A 17281-nucleotide genomic window follows, 5' to 3' on the forward strand; every position below is an offset into this window, starting at 1 on the left:
CAGAATATTATGTACCATTAATCCATTTGTATGACAGGCTTAGGCTGACTACCACGGGACTTTGGAAAATATCATACTCTATATTGGTTTCTTTCTCCAAAAGGACAATTATTCATCTGGTGGAATGTGGAAGAATACATATTGAAAGTAGAAATGTACTCTGCCAAACTACATAGAAGAATTTCTCCAAGCAATTTCTGTAAACACCCATCTTTAAGCACTGTATGATACAATTGCCATCATTAATTAGCTTTATGGGACTGTGCTCGAGAAGGAAATTAAAGTAACTGTTTCTGATAAATAATCATTATTATTGTAGCTAAAATTATAAACTATGCTGTTCTGATTATGTCAAGTTTTCCACAGTAAGTGAAATAAATATTTCTAGAAGTCAGTAAGCTTTCCATAGGGTAAAAGAAAATTAATGAAAGTTATAATATTTATCAGTCAGTGGAATAACCAAAGATCTAGAGTTACAATGCAGGTGAGGTCAGAACTCCCTCAAATTTTTTATGTTTTCTATCCTTATCATCTGATTAAAATATTTTTTCTGAATAAGTTGATAAATAATTGCCTACATAGGTAGATGAGGCTAGAAATCTGATCTTCCAATATTGCTGATTATCAGGCAACATATCTAGAAATCTAGACCAATGAAACCAGATTGTATCTCATTAGTATTTTTTTTTCTGAAGAATATTAACCTATGAAATATTGATTATACATGTTTCTATATAAGCCAGTTTTGGAGGACACCAGCATAGTCTCGGACTGAGTTGAGCTATAGACAGACTTGAACTTTGCTGAAAAGAGCAAAAATATTATACTGTCTTAGCCCAGGTAAAAGAGACAGTAACGAGGCAACCAAAACTAAAAACAAGACAAAACAAAACTAGAAACTAGTTTGGTAAAGACCTTGTTACACTCTGTGGCACACACTCCATTTTGATCTTACCATATATGTAGTAAGTTGAAAGGTAGAACCTAGAAATATGCCCAAATCCCAAACATCTGTGAAATGTTAACCTATTCGAGAAACGGTTTTTTGCAGATATAATAAAGTTCAAATCTTGAGATATGATCATCCTGGATTACCTGGGCAGGCCCTAAATCTAATGAGAAATGTTCTTCTAACAGAAAAAAAAAGAAAAAAAAGAAAACACAGATGTCACAGGAAGCAGCAAAGTGAAGACAAAAGGAGCACAAGCCAAGGAATCCTAAGGATTACCAGGAGCTACAAACCAAGGAATCCTAAGGATTACCAGCAGCCATCAAAAGAAAAGCGTGGACTGGATTCTCTCCGGAGGCTTGGGAGGGAGTGTAGTCCTGAGGACATCTTGATTTCAAACTCCTGGTTTTAGGATTGTGAGCAAATATTTATATTACTTTAAGCCACACAGTTTGTGGTAATTTGTTACAGCAGCTCGAGGAAACTAATGCACCATGTTATCTTCAAAGTGAAATGGTAAATAAAAAGATACTGAATGGTATATTTAATGGTAAATTAAAATACACCAAGAGAGTCACTTATAGGGAAAAATAAAAGATAGATATTCCATTTAACTGCCTAAAACGACTGCAAAGACACGTGGATAAAACTTGCTGACAACTTAGAAGGCTGGCTTTGGCAAGATGAAAAGAAGTTCCAGGTGAGAATAGTCCATGTGGACATAAATCTTCTCTATATCTACTAAGCAAAACATCTAATGAGAAAGACAATCTTTTTGGTTTATGAAAATGTTTCCATCCATGAACCCCATAGGATAAAAGGGCATGTCTAGTGAAAGCTGGACAGACTTGAGTGACAAAAGTGGTTTCCTGGCAGAAAATAGGTTGGATTTCTGGGAGAGACCAGAGAAAGGGAAAACAAATTCTGGTTGTAGGCAACATGGATAAACCATTTACTATTGTCTCCCTGCAGTATAAACAACCTATTGCTCCCCTTTAAGATGGCAGGGACACAAAAAAACTTTTGGAGTGACTCTTGAGGAGCTGATGGAATATGTGGACTGCACCATTTTTTCTTTCTTAATACTGCCTGTTTCAGAACTCTTAATGAACTCTAGGGCTCTGTGTTTTTATTTTGTTTGCTGTGTTTTGTTTTGGGAAGGATGTAGAAGTCCGTGAGGCGGCACACTGGTTTCAATTTTCCTAGATAGTCGTGTATTTATTTCAACTGCTTGGCTGACAGGGATAAGTGCTAAGACCCTATACTTTTAATTCTTTTCACCGTGTTCAGCATGATTTAACAGTTGACAGCCACTGTGATGTATCAGAAAGATTGTGCTATGCAAAATATTCTTCCATTGATAACAACAATTTCATTGTCATTGTATGGTGCAGGTGCCATGGGGAAGTCATGGTGATGTATTGGGATCATTTAGATCTTCCACATGTAATTTTCTAGAAATCCTGAAACCTCTGCCCTGATTCATAGAAGGTTTCAGGCACAGTCCTGATTGTCCCTCTGGCTACAGTTTTCTACCTGTAAGTTAAGAAGACAGCAGAAAGCATTAAAAGGGGAGGGAGCATTCAGTGATATGGAGTGAATAAAATATTTTGGCACACTGACGGATTTATAGTCAGCTCTACTATTTACTTGCTGTGTGATATGGAAGACATTTCTTATCTGCACAGAGATCAACTTCTGTGTCAGTTAGAAACTATAAAGTGCTGCCAGAAACAGAAACTAAACTTTGATGGCTGAACACAAATGGGTTTATTCTTGCCTCTAAAGTAAGCATGAGAAGACAGTCCAGGGTTGGTATGAAAACTCCAAAAAGTCATGGAAAACTTGGGTCCTTATCTCTGCTTTCTTTAGTAGATGTCTTCTGTCCTTAAGGCTACCTCAGATTCATGGTGGCTCCCATGATCACATCTACACTCCAGGCATGGAGCTAAAATGTGTGCATTGGTAGGGAAGAGGATAAGAAGGGGGACAAATATTTGCATTCTTCAGGAAATTTTCTAACAGAACTATCTGATACTATTTCGCTTACTTCTCTTGTACCTTCCTAGTAGTCATAGAAATTAGAAAAGACCATCTTTTTCTGGACACATTGCATCCCCGTTAAAAAGAAGTCCTAGTACAAGGAGTAAGTGTTTTTTTAAGTCATCCAAAACAACTGAGTAACTATCACTTCAAATGTACTCGAGTATGACCGAAAGTTGCCACATTCATTTTCATATGTACCTTTGAGTTTTGCCCGCTGCCACAGTACATCTGATACCATAAGCATTGCGTATGTTTCCTTTAGGTACTGGCTTTGATACAATGATCCATATCCTCTTGTCTCCTAACACCCTGCTATTCATTCATTCATTCACTCACTCATTCATTCATTCAGCATTTACTCTGATTCTACTATGTGTCAGGTTCCAAACTGAATAAAATACAGTCTCTATTATACAAGGAGCTCGAAGTCTACCAGGGAAAACAGACAAACAGACATACCTACAACACCACTTACTTATGCAAAGATAAACACATGAAAAAAATTGTTATAATATGTTAAGAGTTGTGGAGCCACTAAGACAGGAGCGGTCAGGGAGGGGAGAATCCCAGAAACCCTCATGCCATCTTCCTGTTAAAGCCTCTTCCCCCCATCCCAGGATCACTTACCCTGAATTCTTAGAACCTGAATTGCTTCTTTTGAAACTTGGTAATGCTTGCCATCATACCATATGTGCTCATTTGTATCAGGCTGCTGTTAATCCACATGATATTTTCAAGATCTATCTATGTTGTTGCATGCAGCTGGAGCTTGTTTGTGGTTTTACAGTGTTCTTTTGTATGATAGTGTCACAATTTATTCAATCATTCCACTGTCAGTGGGAATTTTGGTAGATTCTGGTTTTGGAATGTTACGAATAATCTTGCAATAAAACTTTTTTGTAAATATATGTGCTTATTCCTATTGGGTATGTATTATAAAATTACTAGGGTATATTTCATGTGCGCGTGTTTTTTTTAATGATAATGCTCAACAGTTTTCCAAAGTAGTAGTATAAATTCTATTTCCATGTAAAATACATTTATAGAAATACGCCTCCATTGAGAGTTCTAGTTCGCCCACATCCTCATCAACACACAATGTTGAACTTAATCTCATCTTATCCTTTCTCTCCCAAATCTGTTTCTTCTACATCATAGTGACAGAGCTGCATTCCGTATTTGTGTGTCTGCACTGATTTCTCTGTTTCAGTCCCTAAATTCAATAAAGCACAAAGCACAATTATTCTATTTCTAAATATGTTTCTAATGTATCACTTCTCCCTCCTCTGTTGTAACTTTCCTACTCTAAACAAACGCAATATCTCACTTGGTCGACTGCAGTCGCTTTTCAGCTAGTATTTCCTTTTTTTTTCTCCCTTCAATCCAGTCTTCATACAGAGATCAATGGGGCATTCTGAGATGTGTTCAAAAGTAAATCATATTATTTGACATCTTGTTTAGAAACCTTCATACAAATTGTACTATAATTCTAATGTTTTAAGGTTCATTCTTTAGTATGTATCGTAACATTATTCTTTTTATGGTTAAATAGCATTCCATTGTATAGATATGCCACATTTTTGTTTATCATTTCTTTTTTTTGATACACATTTGTGTTATTCTCACCCTTTGGTTACTGTAAATAGAGCTTCTATGAACATTAGTGTACGTTATGCTAAATGGAAGAAGCCAGACACAAAAGGCCACATATTATAGGATACCATTTATACAAATATCCAGAGTAGACACATCTATAGCAAGAAAAAGCAGATTTGTGGTTTACAGGAGCATGGAAGAAGAGATAATAAGAGTCACTACTTAACGAGTATGAGAGTTCCATTCAGGGTAACAAAAGTTCAGAAATTAGATAATAGAGGTGTTGAATAACACTGATTGTAGTTAATGCCATAAAATCAAACACTTTAAATACTAGATTTTACGTATATTTTACTACAATAAAATTAGATTACTGAGGGTTGCACAACTCTTTACTAAAATCATTGAGCTTTGCACTTTAAATGAGTGAATTTGTAATTCGTTATTTATGTGTCAATAAAGCATTTTCTTTAAAGCCCTTCATATAATTCTCATTTACTTTTACAAAATACCAAACTTGTCATCTTGAATGATCTCACTCCTTTTGATCCATCATTCTCATTTGGAGCCGTTCTTCTCAGGTTAACTAACCTCAGACCCTTTTTAATCTCCTTTTAGTTTCTGTAGCACATCGCATCTTCCTTACCTTGAGCCTTCTATGCTTGCCATTCTCTCTGCCTGGGACCTGCTTCATCTGGATTCTCCCACATGGCAGAATCATTCTTTCACTAACTTTCACTTTGAATCTCATCCCTGTAGATAGATCGCTCCGCACCCTGTACAAGTCACCCTCAGGTCGTGCCTTCTGCACTCACATCCATTCCGTTTGCTCTCCCAAGACTCCTACGTCATCATCTCATTACCAATTATCCATTTAACATCTGTCTTTCCCCCACTAAGGTATAAGCTCCATGAGGGTGGAGACTATGACTACTTCATCTACTTTTAATGGTATCTGGCACATAGTGCTTAAGAAATATTTATCAGAAAGAAAATTATGAACGCACGTCTCTCACTGGTCTACATTTGAAAGTGACATTTCAATAGATGCTCTGAATCAAGTCACTCCTGACACTTCTGTGAAGAATTCTGACTATGCCTGACCCATCTAGAACTCCAGCAAATGTTTTTCGGATCAACTTTGGAAATGTCATCTGAGTCTCACATTACTAAATGAAAAAGATTTCTTACATAAAATACGCCCTTCAATTTATTTTAGTTTATTAATGTTCAAAGATTTTATTATTTAACATCAATGCTATTATTATATCAAGTCACTGTATTTCCATCTATTTCAAATACCACATAGCCATATTTCTGAATGTTCTAAGTTATAGCAACAAAGTAAATTACTTTTACTTTTGATGTTTTCACAATTAAGTGACTCATAAAAGTGGTTAATTGTAAGATAAATGGACTATAACCACCCTAAGCCACCTTCTCTGTACATGGCAAATATGTTAGACTTTCTGTAATAGTCTTCATCTATTAAATCCAGAGGTTAGGTTAAATGGATGTTACGTCCTCTGAGTTCTCCTGGCCTCAGGACCTTTTCATACAGAAATTGTCTACAGATTGCTGAATAGTTGCCAATTTATTCAATTCTTCCACTTTCAAAGAGCAAACTTAAAAATGGGCCACCAGAGTACATTTTAATTTGAATGGGAGTTATACTTCTCTGTTTATATATTTTCTTATTACTGGCCTAGATTTTTTTAAGTCACATAACAAATCAGAATTATGTCTTAATATTTTAGCATTGTTTGACATTTGCAAGGAGATACAATTCAAATTGAACTTGGGAATTTATACACATTGGTAATTAGTTGACCCTTGTAAATTGCAGACTTTATTTCCCCATTCTGAGATTTCTGACATACTGTGTCAAGACATGAAACTCTAAGTCAAGATGTGGGGAAATATGTGCCAAAATGTTATGGCTTAGTTGAAAACACAGCTGCTGAAAAAAAGGTAGGAAAATGGTAGGCTTTTGTGTATCACAGCCAGCAGAGATTGCACTCTTTCTCCAAATAGCAACAGTACTTGTAAAAAGTATGTGAAGTCAAGTAGCATCTATTCTAACTATTTCATATTTGTGAAACACTCTCTCATGTGGCTATAAGCTCCCTGTGGGCACAGCTGATCGCATAGTTCTTTTTCACTCTCATAGCACAGTGGCAGTCACCTACTGTGAAGATAAATGCTTACTGTTTAAAGTCAGAATGATTCAATCATAGTAATAGTTATTGGCTGCCTATTCTATATCCCAACACAGGCTGATACAGAAATTGCTTTCTATCCCAAGGGGGTACCCTCGATGCTTCTTTACGTAGGGAATATTTTTCAAATATTGTCATACAAAACTGAAGCACTGGGGTTTGAAGGTATGTAAAGTAGTCCTGAAATTCATCTGTGGATGTACGTTGGCCCTGACACATCTTCCTGGAAAGGAGGTGGAATTAGTTAACTGCTTTATTCCCAGGGATAGGAGAGTTGAGGTTTTGGGGTAACAAAAAGTAAACCTGTCTCTGAATATTAGGAAACTGGAATAATCAGTGGAATGCTTTAGTATCTTCATTAATAAAGGCACAGATTTTATTACAATGCTTTTATGTCCTAGCAACACCAAATTTGTCCTAATCTATTGTGATAACACTAAACCGAGAGATCTTCATTCTATGTGGAAAGTAAAAATATTGATTCCTATTATATTCTGGGTTCTGTGTGAAACACATCACATAAAGATGGGCATTTTGCTCTGGAAATAAATTTAGAAGTAGGTTCTTTCCACCCATTTCACATAAGATAAAACTTAGACTTAAAAAAATAAGTATCTTTTCCAATTTCACAGAACTAAAAGCAAGATGAGCCCTACAAAAAGGATGTACTATGGGATGGACTTTTCCACTTCTCCTTCTATTGTATATAACTGCATGAAACAGGGTGGTATGCCTTAATATTGTTGCAACTAATTCGTAAAAGTACTAGAATTAGAAAAATCAATATTAAAGTAGAACAATTTCACATTTTGAGCTATTGTGTTTATTGAAAATTTAACAGTAGCTGCATAAAAGTAGTTGAGTAGTTGATGTCGTTATCTTTTCTTCCAACAGAAAAACAATAAAATCTATATAATTTAATTTACATTTGAAGTAATGCTAATCACAATAACCTATAAAGTTATTCTCTGGAAAGTTTTCCTGTAAAACAAATGTAACTGTTTTTAATTAGACTACATTGTATGCACAATTTCACATTTGATGCTGAAATGGGAAATTGAAGGATTCAATCTCATTGGCCTTAAGTAATTCAAAATAAAAAAATAACATCTCACTTTGGGTTTAAGCAATAAATACAGCTTTAAAAGTTCGGTTTTTGAAGTTTCAGTTGGTCTTTTTTTTTTATCATTTGGAAGTTTCAAGTTTTAGCACAAGCTACCTCCTATATATACACTACTGCTTCTCCTGCCCAGAAATCATGTCAATAAAAGCAGTTTTGAGAGGGTAAAACACAAAGCAATAGAGAAAAGAAAAGAAAAGAAAAACTCTTCAGGTATTTCTTTGTAAAGATGTTTGGAGTAATTTCAATAGCTCTATCTCATTTGTTTTGCATAGTGCACTTACTATAATTACTTTCTCTCAGATAGCCACTGCCGAAATCACTCCTGCTTAGCTTCCATCACCAATGGATTGGGTTACCTAGGAGACCTGCTTATATTCAAATAATCTAAATAGAATAAAAATATTATTAAAATTGTGCTAAATATTCCAATGGTCAGATATTTTATATTTGATATAGGTTGGATGATATTTTCCATTAAGAAATACAAGAAAGACATAGGACCTCATTGCGCAGAAGCATTTTTAATTCTACGTTGCCTGTAGGAAAAATTGTACACTTCCTCTAAACTGCTATAAAGGTTTCTCTATTACTCAAATCTAACTTGCTTCTCGTGGGGTTGCATCCTCCTAGGTGAAAGGCTAGGACTAGATACTGGACAAGAGGAAGTTAGAAGTGTTAAGAGTGAAACACAGCTTCAGGTAGTATTTATTTTTCTTTCTCTGGAGCAGAGGTAAGCATAGGACAGAGGTCTTAGAGCAATCTTCAGGAGCCTGTGGTATAGACATCCCAAGAGTGTATGGATAAAAAAATCAAGGTATCCATAAGCTTGGAAATAAAACTGAGGTTGAAAGCCATTTATTAAGCAGTCATTTGGTGTTTTAAAATGAAGGATCTAGAACAGAAATTAAAGTGTTACATTCCGTAAGTCTTTGTCTTGCCTTGTCTTATTCATAGAAGGCATTATTAATTGATCATTTAACCATCATTGAGATCAAATGCTGTAACGCACTCCTCTGCTGTGATCACCTACTGTAGACTTGCCAGGAAAGTTAAAACTGAGCTAGTAGAGCCAGAAAGTGTGAGGTAGATAATTAAATGATTATAGTTAAATTCCCTTCCTGACAATTTGAAAACTTGTATGTGAGTTTAATTCTCGTGAGGAATTTATCTCTTCATAGCATCATTTAGTTTTGCTTTTAGCTTTTTTTCCCCATCGTTTAACAGGCTATGTAATTTTTTGTTGCTGCAAGTCAAACATAATGTACATGGTAATAAGAACTGAGGTAAGTAAACATTTGTATGATTATTTATGCTCATCTGGCTAGGAGTTGGGCTATGTTTAATATTTTATGTAGCTCTAGTTGCCAGAGCCTCAAACTCTTCTGATTTTTTATTATTATTATTTTAATCTTGGCCACTCACTTTGGCCTCCCTAAGAACTTCACCTTTGTGGAGGCTGAAGCAACTTCCTCTTGGACGCACATCCATCGTGCTGACTTCTGATTAACACCAGCTCTGGGAATGCATCTAAGATTTCTACTTTCACATACCCATACATTCTGCCCTTAGGTCAAAACAACTTTGATGTTATTGTAAATATTACTTACCATAAATCCTGCCCTTAGGCAATTTCCATATGGTATATAAACCCTATGTCTGCGGACAGGGATAACCGTCTTGTCCCTTGGCTGCTCAAGACATGGCTTCTGTTTGTAAGACCCTACAATTAACGAATGTTTCTTTCTGTGAAACTGGATTTGTCAGCCTCTTTATTCTTCCCCTTAGCGTCCTAGGCCTTTGCGGATAGCTTTGCATAGACCTGCTCACTGCAGAAAAATTTCCGAGTCTATGTCTTGCAGCACATTTAACTGTAATTCGCTATTTTTACATTAGACCCCTAATGATGTGAAGGTAATATGTGTATGGGTGAGGGGGTGAAGCATTCTATAATCTCATTATTAAATCTCAGTCTTTCTGTGGCCTGTATTTTAGGAATGCAATCTTCACCAGTGGTATAGTCCTCCTTAACATCCCCTGCAAAAAAAAAAAAAAAAAAAACCCACCTTCCCCCTTGCCCTCATTTGATGAGATATAAAAGCAGTAGGAGGCTGGCATGGGAAGAAATGACTTTCTCTATTTGGGAAAATCTCTAAGAAAGCCTTTTTCTCAGAAGGTGTTTGTTATGGAAAATGCTCTAGGCATTAAAAAATTAAATAAAATTGCTCTTCCCTTTCCCCTGCCAGAGGCAAGAGGGTAGGTTTCTCAGATCCTCACCAGGAGAACTCAGTGGGGCTCATAGTGGGGCTCAAAAAAGTGTGAAGAGCAGTAAGACTGCAGCTCCTATAGTTTCTCATTAGTCCACGCTCAGCCTCCAACAATTGATCAACATTAAAATGTAAGTTGTCCCACCAGTTTTTTACTCCATTGACTCCCGTTTCAGGTGAGCAGGTGTTGGCAATGACTCTGGATTCACCTGTCTCCACATTTTGAGTTGCTCTAAAACCTCAGTTCCCTTGTCCAAGAAAAGTCACACATTTTCAATTCTTTGAATGCTGTTTTCTTCTTGCAAAAATAAGAGTAAAAACTCCTAACCTCTGTACATGTGAAAACTGAAACTGAGTCATTTAATTTTCTTTTAACATAAGTAATTGAATGGTACCATAAGGAAAAATATAAAAACTTTACCAGTAATAAGAACGGAGCTATTACCACCCATCTACTTAAAGGGATGAAAGGAAGCAAAGATTCCAAGAGAAAATTTTGTAGTGAATTTGCTGTTGACAAGAGCTGGTTTCCCTCCCCTCCCCGCAGGGGAGCAAAGTTTAAGAGATACCATACAGTAAGGAAGTAAAGTAGATAAAAACTCCAGTACGGGGTGTGGTGGCTCACATCTTTAATCCCAGCACACTGGGAGGCCAAGGTGGACAGGTAAGTTGAAGTCAGGAGTTCAAGACCATCCCGGCCAACAAAGTGAAACCATATCTCTACTAAATACAAAAATTAGCTGGGCATGGTGGCGGGTGCCTGTAATGCCAGCTACTCAGGAGGCTGAGGTTGTCGAGATCACACCACTGAACACTAGACTGGGCTACAGAGCAAGAGTCCAAATCTCGGGGGAAAAAACCCTTCAATATCAATCATTTCTTCTGACTAAACTACTATGATTCCTCCTTGACCATCTTATTGGCAGACTGGAGAAGGGCAAAGGTTGAATCTGGTAAATAAAATGTTTCCAGCACAGCTGCAATTGTTACTACCAACACTCATTGGTAATAACAGCAACAATCAGCCAGGGTCATAGGAGGAAGGAGAATGGTATCAGGGAGGAGAAACTTGGCTACCATGAGAAAATTCCCAGAACAGAAGAATTCCTGTGAGCTGAAGACTACCTCATTTATGTCTAGCAAATGTTCATAGTTGTGAATTGAATAGATTATAAGCTACATTAGAAAAGGCATAGTTAGCAAGAAAAAATTTAATAAAGTCTTGAAAGCAGGCATATGCCTGAGTTATTCCACACGTGGGGTATTCTTCTAGGTTTAAAGCCCTCATATAGTCTCTGCTGCTGTAGCTTTTACCCATCTCTGTGGTTTAGTTCAGATACCATTTTTAAAATACAACTCATTTCTCATAGAAATTAATCTTCACTTTTTCTGAATTCCTATAGCAGATTTTGATTCCCTCACATTTCCAATACATTCCATCACTCATTATCAGATTTTATATAGATATTCTTCATCATTAATATATTTAAAATCACTTATTAAAGTCAAAGCATGGAAAAATGAAACTACATAACATTGTAATTTAAATTAGTAATAATCTGGTACGGCTTGTGGTAGAAGTCAGAATTGCGAAAATAAGTCATGGCTAATTGACAAAATGCTAGGCCAGGCAAAGTGTGCCAAATTAAGGAGTTTGAAAATTTTCTGGAACCCTCAAGCATTTCTAAAATAAGTAGCTATACATATATCTAAGTAACTGTACGTCTAATTTGACCTAATAGATTATGTAGTAACTGCAACTAGGTGTTATTTTATCCTGGTCCTTAAGTTCCTCAAGAAACTGGTCAATTACTGTTAGATTGATTCATTTCTCTGTGAAAACAAAACTGAGGCTCAGAACAGTAAATGATTGCCCATGATCATGTAGCTAGATGGGCACAGTTCATGTTCTGATTCCTAGTTTTGAGCACTACGTTACAACCTGATGCAATTTCCTCTTTTTATATTTCTGTGCATGTTCCTGTGCATGGTATCAACTAGTATAATGTCACAGTACAATGCTTAACACCTGCTTTCTGCTAGACTATGCATATTAGTGTATTTTCTTTGCAAATGAGTCACAAGTGATTAGCAAACGTTAGGGAAATAAACTGAGTGGGGCGGGAGAAAGGCATTGGTTCTCATTAGCTCTTTCTATTTACACTCAATGATAAGTCCCAAAATATTTCATCTAGATTCAAATTACATAAAAAGAGTCCTTGTAAATGAATTGCCTGCCCGAAAAAATTAAAAGAAAAAAATAAAAGAGTGAAGTGCCATTTGATAATCTAGAGGTAGAATAAGTTTACAGTTAACATGCTTATATCTTTAGAAATATGTACATAGAACTTTTGTGATTTGCCCGAGAGTGATTTTAATACTTTAGATCTGAGGTTTTCAACCTTTGTGTTCACCGTGCCCTTAGTATCTCAGTGATTTTTTTCATAGTACCCCTAAGCCAAAAGAAATAAATCCTGTTTAGTAAACACTTAGGTCCAAATGACGTTTATTTCCTAAAAATTAACACTTAAAAAATAGGAGAAATTAAATACAATTAAACACCATTACTTACTCAAAGTATGTATGTACCTGTTTTCCACCGTAACACTTTTCAAACCTCAGAATTAGACAGGTGGCAGCCACCCTCATTACCTATTTCTTGTTATTCAATTTATAACTCATACTTCATAATTTAATTCATAGTTGAATTCAATTTATAATTCAATTCATAATTCAATAATTAATAAGCAGGCTTCCATCATTTCCTCATTCTGATTCTCTATATTGTACATATTAGAAGATACATTATTATTTATCATAATATAAATTTTGCTCCTGCCCCTTGCCCAACTGCTCTATAGAATTTTAGTAATTTTATTGATGTAAAAAATTTAAATTTGTTAAATAAATTTGATACATAAATGCAGGCTCATTGTAAACTTCAAAATCCAGATGAATAAAATCCCTCTCAATTTTCTACCCATATCCACTAACTACTGCTACAGGAATGATGACTATTGTTAACAATTTAAGGTATATATTTTCACTGAAATAATTACATATGTAGATTTAGAAGTATATGGTCACATTGTATATTTTATATTAAAATACTAGATTGCAGGTATTAAAATTTTTCATTTACCCATTTTGGAGAAATCATTCTATATAAACAAGTATGAACTTACCCGGACCTCCTTTCTGCTATTGAGTACTGACTTCTGTGTTATGCTGTATAACTTCCTTTCGTCTGTCCGGATCCAGTCTCCACTCTTCTCCACACTGCTCTGTGTCCTGGGAAACTGAACTAAAACGACTGCCTGAAAGAGCTCTTGATCCTCAATACCTTCCTTGCCCTATGGCTTCTGATTTATCTGTCAGTGCAGTGAAAGCCACTGGCAGGAGATACAGAAAGAAGAAAAGCAAAGTTGAGACACTTACTTCCCACCTTCCTGCATACTTGTTATCTATTTGTTTGCCATCTTCCCCCACCAAGGTCATACCTTTTATCAGGTGGCCTTCTACACACAGCTGTCATGAGTTTCCCATTAGGTCAAGAGATACTGGGAGTTTTCCATAGTTATAACTCCAGGATACTACATTTCCCTTTCTGGCTTTCCTAAACTTGTACCCATATCATTGTAAACAATGCCTTTATTAAAATATGTTCAGTTACTTAATTTGAGTATGGCACTTCTTTTCATCTAAGTCTTTGACTGATGCATGAGGAATTGCTGTATTCAATCTTTACTTACACATTTAACTTCCTACAATGTGTGATATTTTGTACAATGCTACAATGAACATCTTTAAACGTCTTTATAAGTACTGTGAGTATTCTTTTATAATGAATATTCTTTTATGGTTGATACCTTAAAGAATAGTTTTGGGATTAAAAAGTAGCTTCAATTTAAAAACTGATACACATGGCTGAAAGTCCTACCAAAGGTGGGGATAATTTATTCTCTCTCTGAAACTAAATGAAAGCATATATTTTTCCATCCCGCTCACCAACAATGAATTTTACAAACCTTTCTTAACATGTATAAATTTTACCTTTTAATTGTTTTAATGTGTGTTCACTGATTGGTAACGAGAAATGACCTTCTTGTAATATGTTTATTAGCCACTGATGCTTTCTTTCTGAATAGTTAATTCAAATCTTCTGCCGTTACCATGGGTGGAGGGAATGGTAGCTGGAGTGATATGAGAAACACATGGAGCAGAACTCAGGTTTTCCAGGCAAAGCATAGTAACCAGCCAGCCCTGGCCAATTCAATAACTGAATGCAAACACCTGAGCAAGCCCAATTCCGATCAGTACTTCTGTCCCAAATCAGTGGAACCTATTGGCTGGGGTGTAGATTTATGAGGGGGGGGAAAGCGTTGCTACTTTAAATCCTAAGATTTAGTGGTTTGTTAAACAGAAACAAATAATTGATAAAATCATCTGAATCACTTTTTAAAAACATTGTATTTATTGTATTATTAGTGCTTTTAGGAAACTCCCTACCCTCAAGAATACTGCTTCTCCTGTAAGATTCTCAACTGGGCCTTTCCGGCGGTGACGACCTACCCCACAGAACACCTCTCACAAAGGACCTCCTTCATCCCTCCCCAGAAGGGAGAAGAGGGAACACAAGAAGAAACGCCTGGTGCAGAGCCCCAATTCCTACTTCATGGATGTGAAATGCCCAGGATGCTATAAAATCACCACGGTCTTTAGCCATGCACAAACGGTAGTTTTGTGTGTTGGCTGCTCCACTGTCCTCTGCCAGCCTACAGGAGGAAAAGCAAGGCTTACAGAAGGATGTTCCTTTAGGAGGAAGCAGCACTAAAGGCACTCTGAATCAAGATGAGTGGGAAACCATCTCAATAAACACATTTTGGATAAAAAAAAAAAAAAGATTCTCAACTGGTAGCTGTTTCACTTTCCTTACTCCGAATACTATGGAGATGCGAAAGATACCCTCTGTGTCACATCCAATCTCTTCTCTTCCCTTTTCTCCCAAAACGCCTAGCTCCAGTGATGTTCCTTCTTCATCCCTAGGAACAACAGATTTAAATTTGATGTCATCCTCCTTCTAACAAATCATAGACACTTAGGCTCATCTCACATCCCATAGAATTTCGGCTGTCTGTCCCACATGACTACTTTCATAACTCTCGATGCTTTAAATATTGACATGGATAACTCACCCAACAATCATATTTGTACCCTAGAACTTACCATTACTAATAAGCACAAACTTTCCATAATGTCAATTTCAATTCCTCTCTAATTCCACCCCTTCACTAGCTTACAGGCTCTAAGATCCCAACACCAATAACCAGAACTTAAGGTTTATTGCCCCTCTTGTATTACATTATTCCTCTCTTATTTCTTACCTTCTTTTGTATCTTTACCCAGCTTAAATTTCATGGTAAAACATTATAATCAATCCCTCACCTATGTCTTCAACTCCCTTAGTAACACCACAATCCTAGTTCACATTCTCTGCGTACCTTGAACCTCTATATACCTACTTGAGCTTAGTGGTGTAAAACACACTATCAGGCGGATTGTTCACATATAGAAGCATGTTTGCCAGCTTCTTACATACTCCTACGGCTGCCCAACAATTGTATTAGGTGTTTCCATTTCTCCATTCAATCTGCCATCTTCCTAGATGACCATTTCAGACCCTGTCCTTTCTTCACAAACCTCCAAAATCTACACTCTTATCTGATGAGGTCAGCTCTTGCTTTATGAAAGAATTCTAGCAGCCAAAATACCTTCTAGATGTTTCCACCACTATTACAACCTTGTAATAGTTTTTATGACAATATATACATTTTTCCTGTTTCATTAGAAATAAATTATTCATGCTTCTATCCAAAGGCAACACCTTCTGTTCTACGATAGATTCTACTGTCACCATTTCCTAAAGTACCCCATTTCTTCCATTTTTACCTTTGTTTTATTTATTTTTAGTTGTGTGCATGATCTTTCACATCAATGTGAAAGATGTAGCTTTTTCTCTTATCTTAAAACAAATTCAAAAACTGAGCTCACTGCTGATCCTGCCTCTCCCTCTGCTTTATACAAAAACCTGGTTTTTTCTTTACAACAACACTCCTTACAACACTTCACTTCCCTCATTTATTGTAATGCTTCTTTTCATATTACCCCTTGAGCCCATTCCAAGCAAGCCTATTGCTCTTGTCACTGTAAAAGACTTCTAATACAAGGTCAGCAATGACTTCTTACTCACTGATTAGAATAGTCAATTCATAGTCTTCATCTTGCTTGATCTATCTGCAGTATTTGCCATTCTCATCTTTAATACGCAATTTGTAACTTTTTGCATACTGTCACCACTCTCCTGAATGTCCTTGTATACTCTTATCTTTGCATTTGCTTCACTGTGTTCTCTCAATTCCTGCTCTAAAAACATTGGAATGCCCAAAAACTTAGTCCTTGGATTGCTTAAGTGTTAAAAATTTGACATGTGTACACCAACCAAATATCATTTTGTCACACATTTTTAAATGCAGTTTTTATACTAGAGATTTTTAAATTTATACCTTGTAGCTAGATTTAACACTGATTCAATGACTTTTACAGTCAATTTTCTACTTGATATGTATACTTAGTTTTCTAATATGCAACTCAAAACAATCATACCCCAAACTTAGCTCTCAGACTCTAACATGTCATCAATACCACCACTTCTTCTTACAATCTTTGCCATCTCAGTTTAAGGCAACTGTGATCTTTGTTTTATAAACCGGTGAAATTGTATCTGTTACTTGCTTCTTTATAGAGTCCAAAATAGGCTTAGCACAAATATATTCCTAGTGTGATAGATTTTTAAAATATCCTCTTTAGAAGGATATTTAAGATGTCCTCTTAAATGTATTCGATTAACATTTTCTTTGTCCTAACACCAATATTACACACTTTTTTGGACATATGTCTGATATTCTTTTATTTCGTTGCTACCTCAATGAGTCATTTTATTTTCTAAGATTAATGTTTAATGCTCTTTTAAACAAAGAAAAGAGCTATTTAAAACCCAGTTTGAAACTAAGCATTTAAATTGTTT

General features: G+C 36.0%; 2 protein-coding genes and 1 pseudogene across 2 annotated transcripts in view; 2 read left to right on the forward strand and 1 right to left on the reverse strand.

Annotated features, from left to right (window-relative positions):
* Positions 1-17281, forward strand: part of LOC117095273 — a 1129150-nt pseudogene that overhangs the window by 312220 nt on the left and 799649 nt on the right.
* The window catches only part of LOC117094238 (SH3 domain and tetratricopeptide repeat-containing protein 1-like), a 409070-nt gene that overhangs the window by 5828 nt on the left and 385961 nt on the right, over positions 1-17281 (reverse strand). The gene's annotated exons all lie outside the window — the stretch shown is intronic.
* Positions 14795-15099, forward strand: LOC117095270 (40S ribosomal protein S27-like). Its single transcript, XM_033232076.1, has one exon. The coding sequence runs from the start codon at positions 14873-14875 to the stop codon at positions 15029-15031; it is 159 nt and encodes a 52-aa protein (XP_033087967.1). The 5' UTR covers positions 14795-14872; the 3' UTR covers positions 15032-15099.

This window comes from Trachypithecus francoisi, unplaced genomic scaffold (genome assembly GCF_009764315.1).
Source record: "Trachypithecus francoisi isolate TF-2019V2 unplaced genomic scaffold, Tfra_2.0 Lachesis_group13, whole genome shotgun sequence".
Taxonomy (NCBI): Eukaryota; Metazoa; Chordata; class Mammalia; order Primates; family Cercopithecidae; genus Trachypithecus; species Trachypithecus francoisi.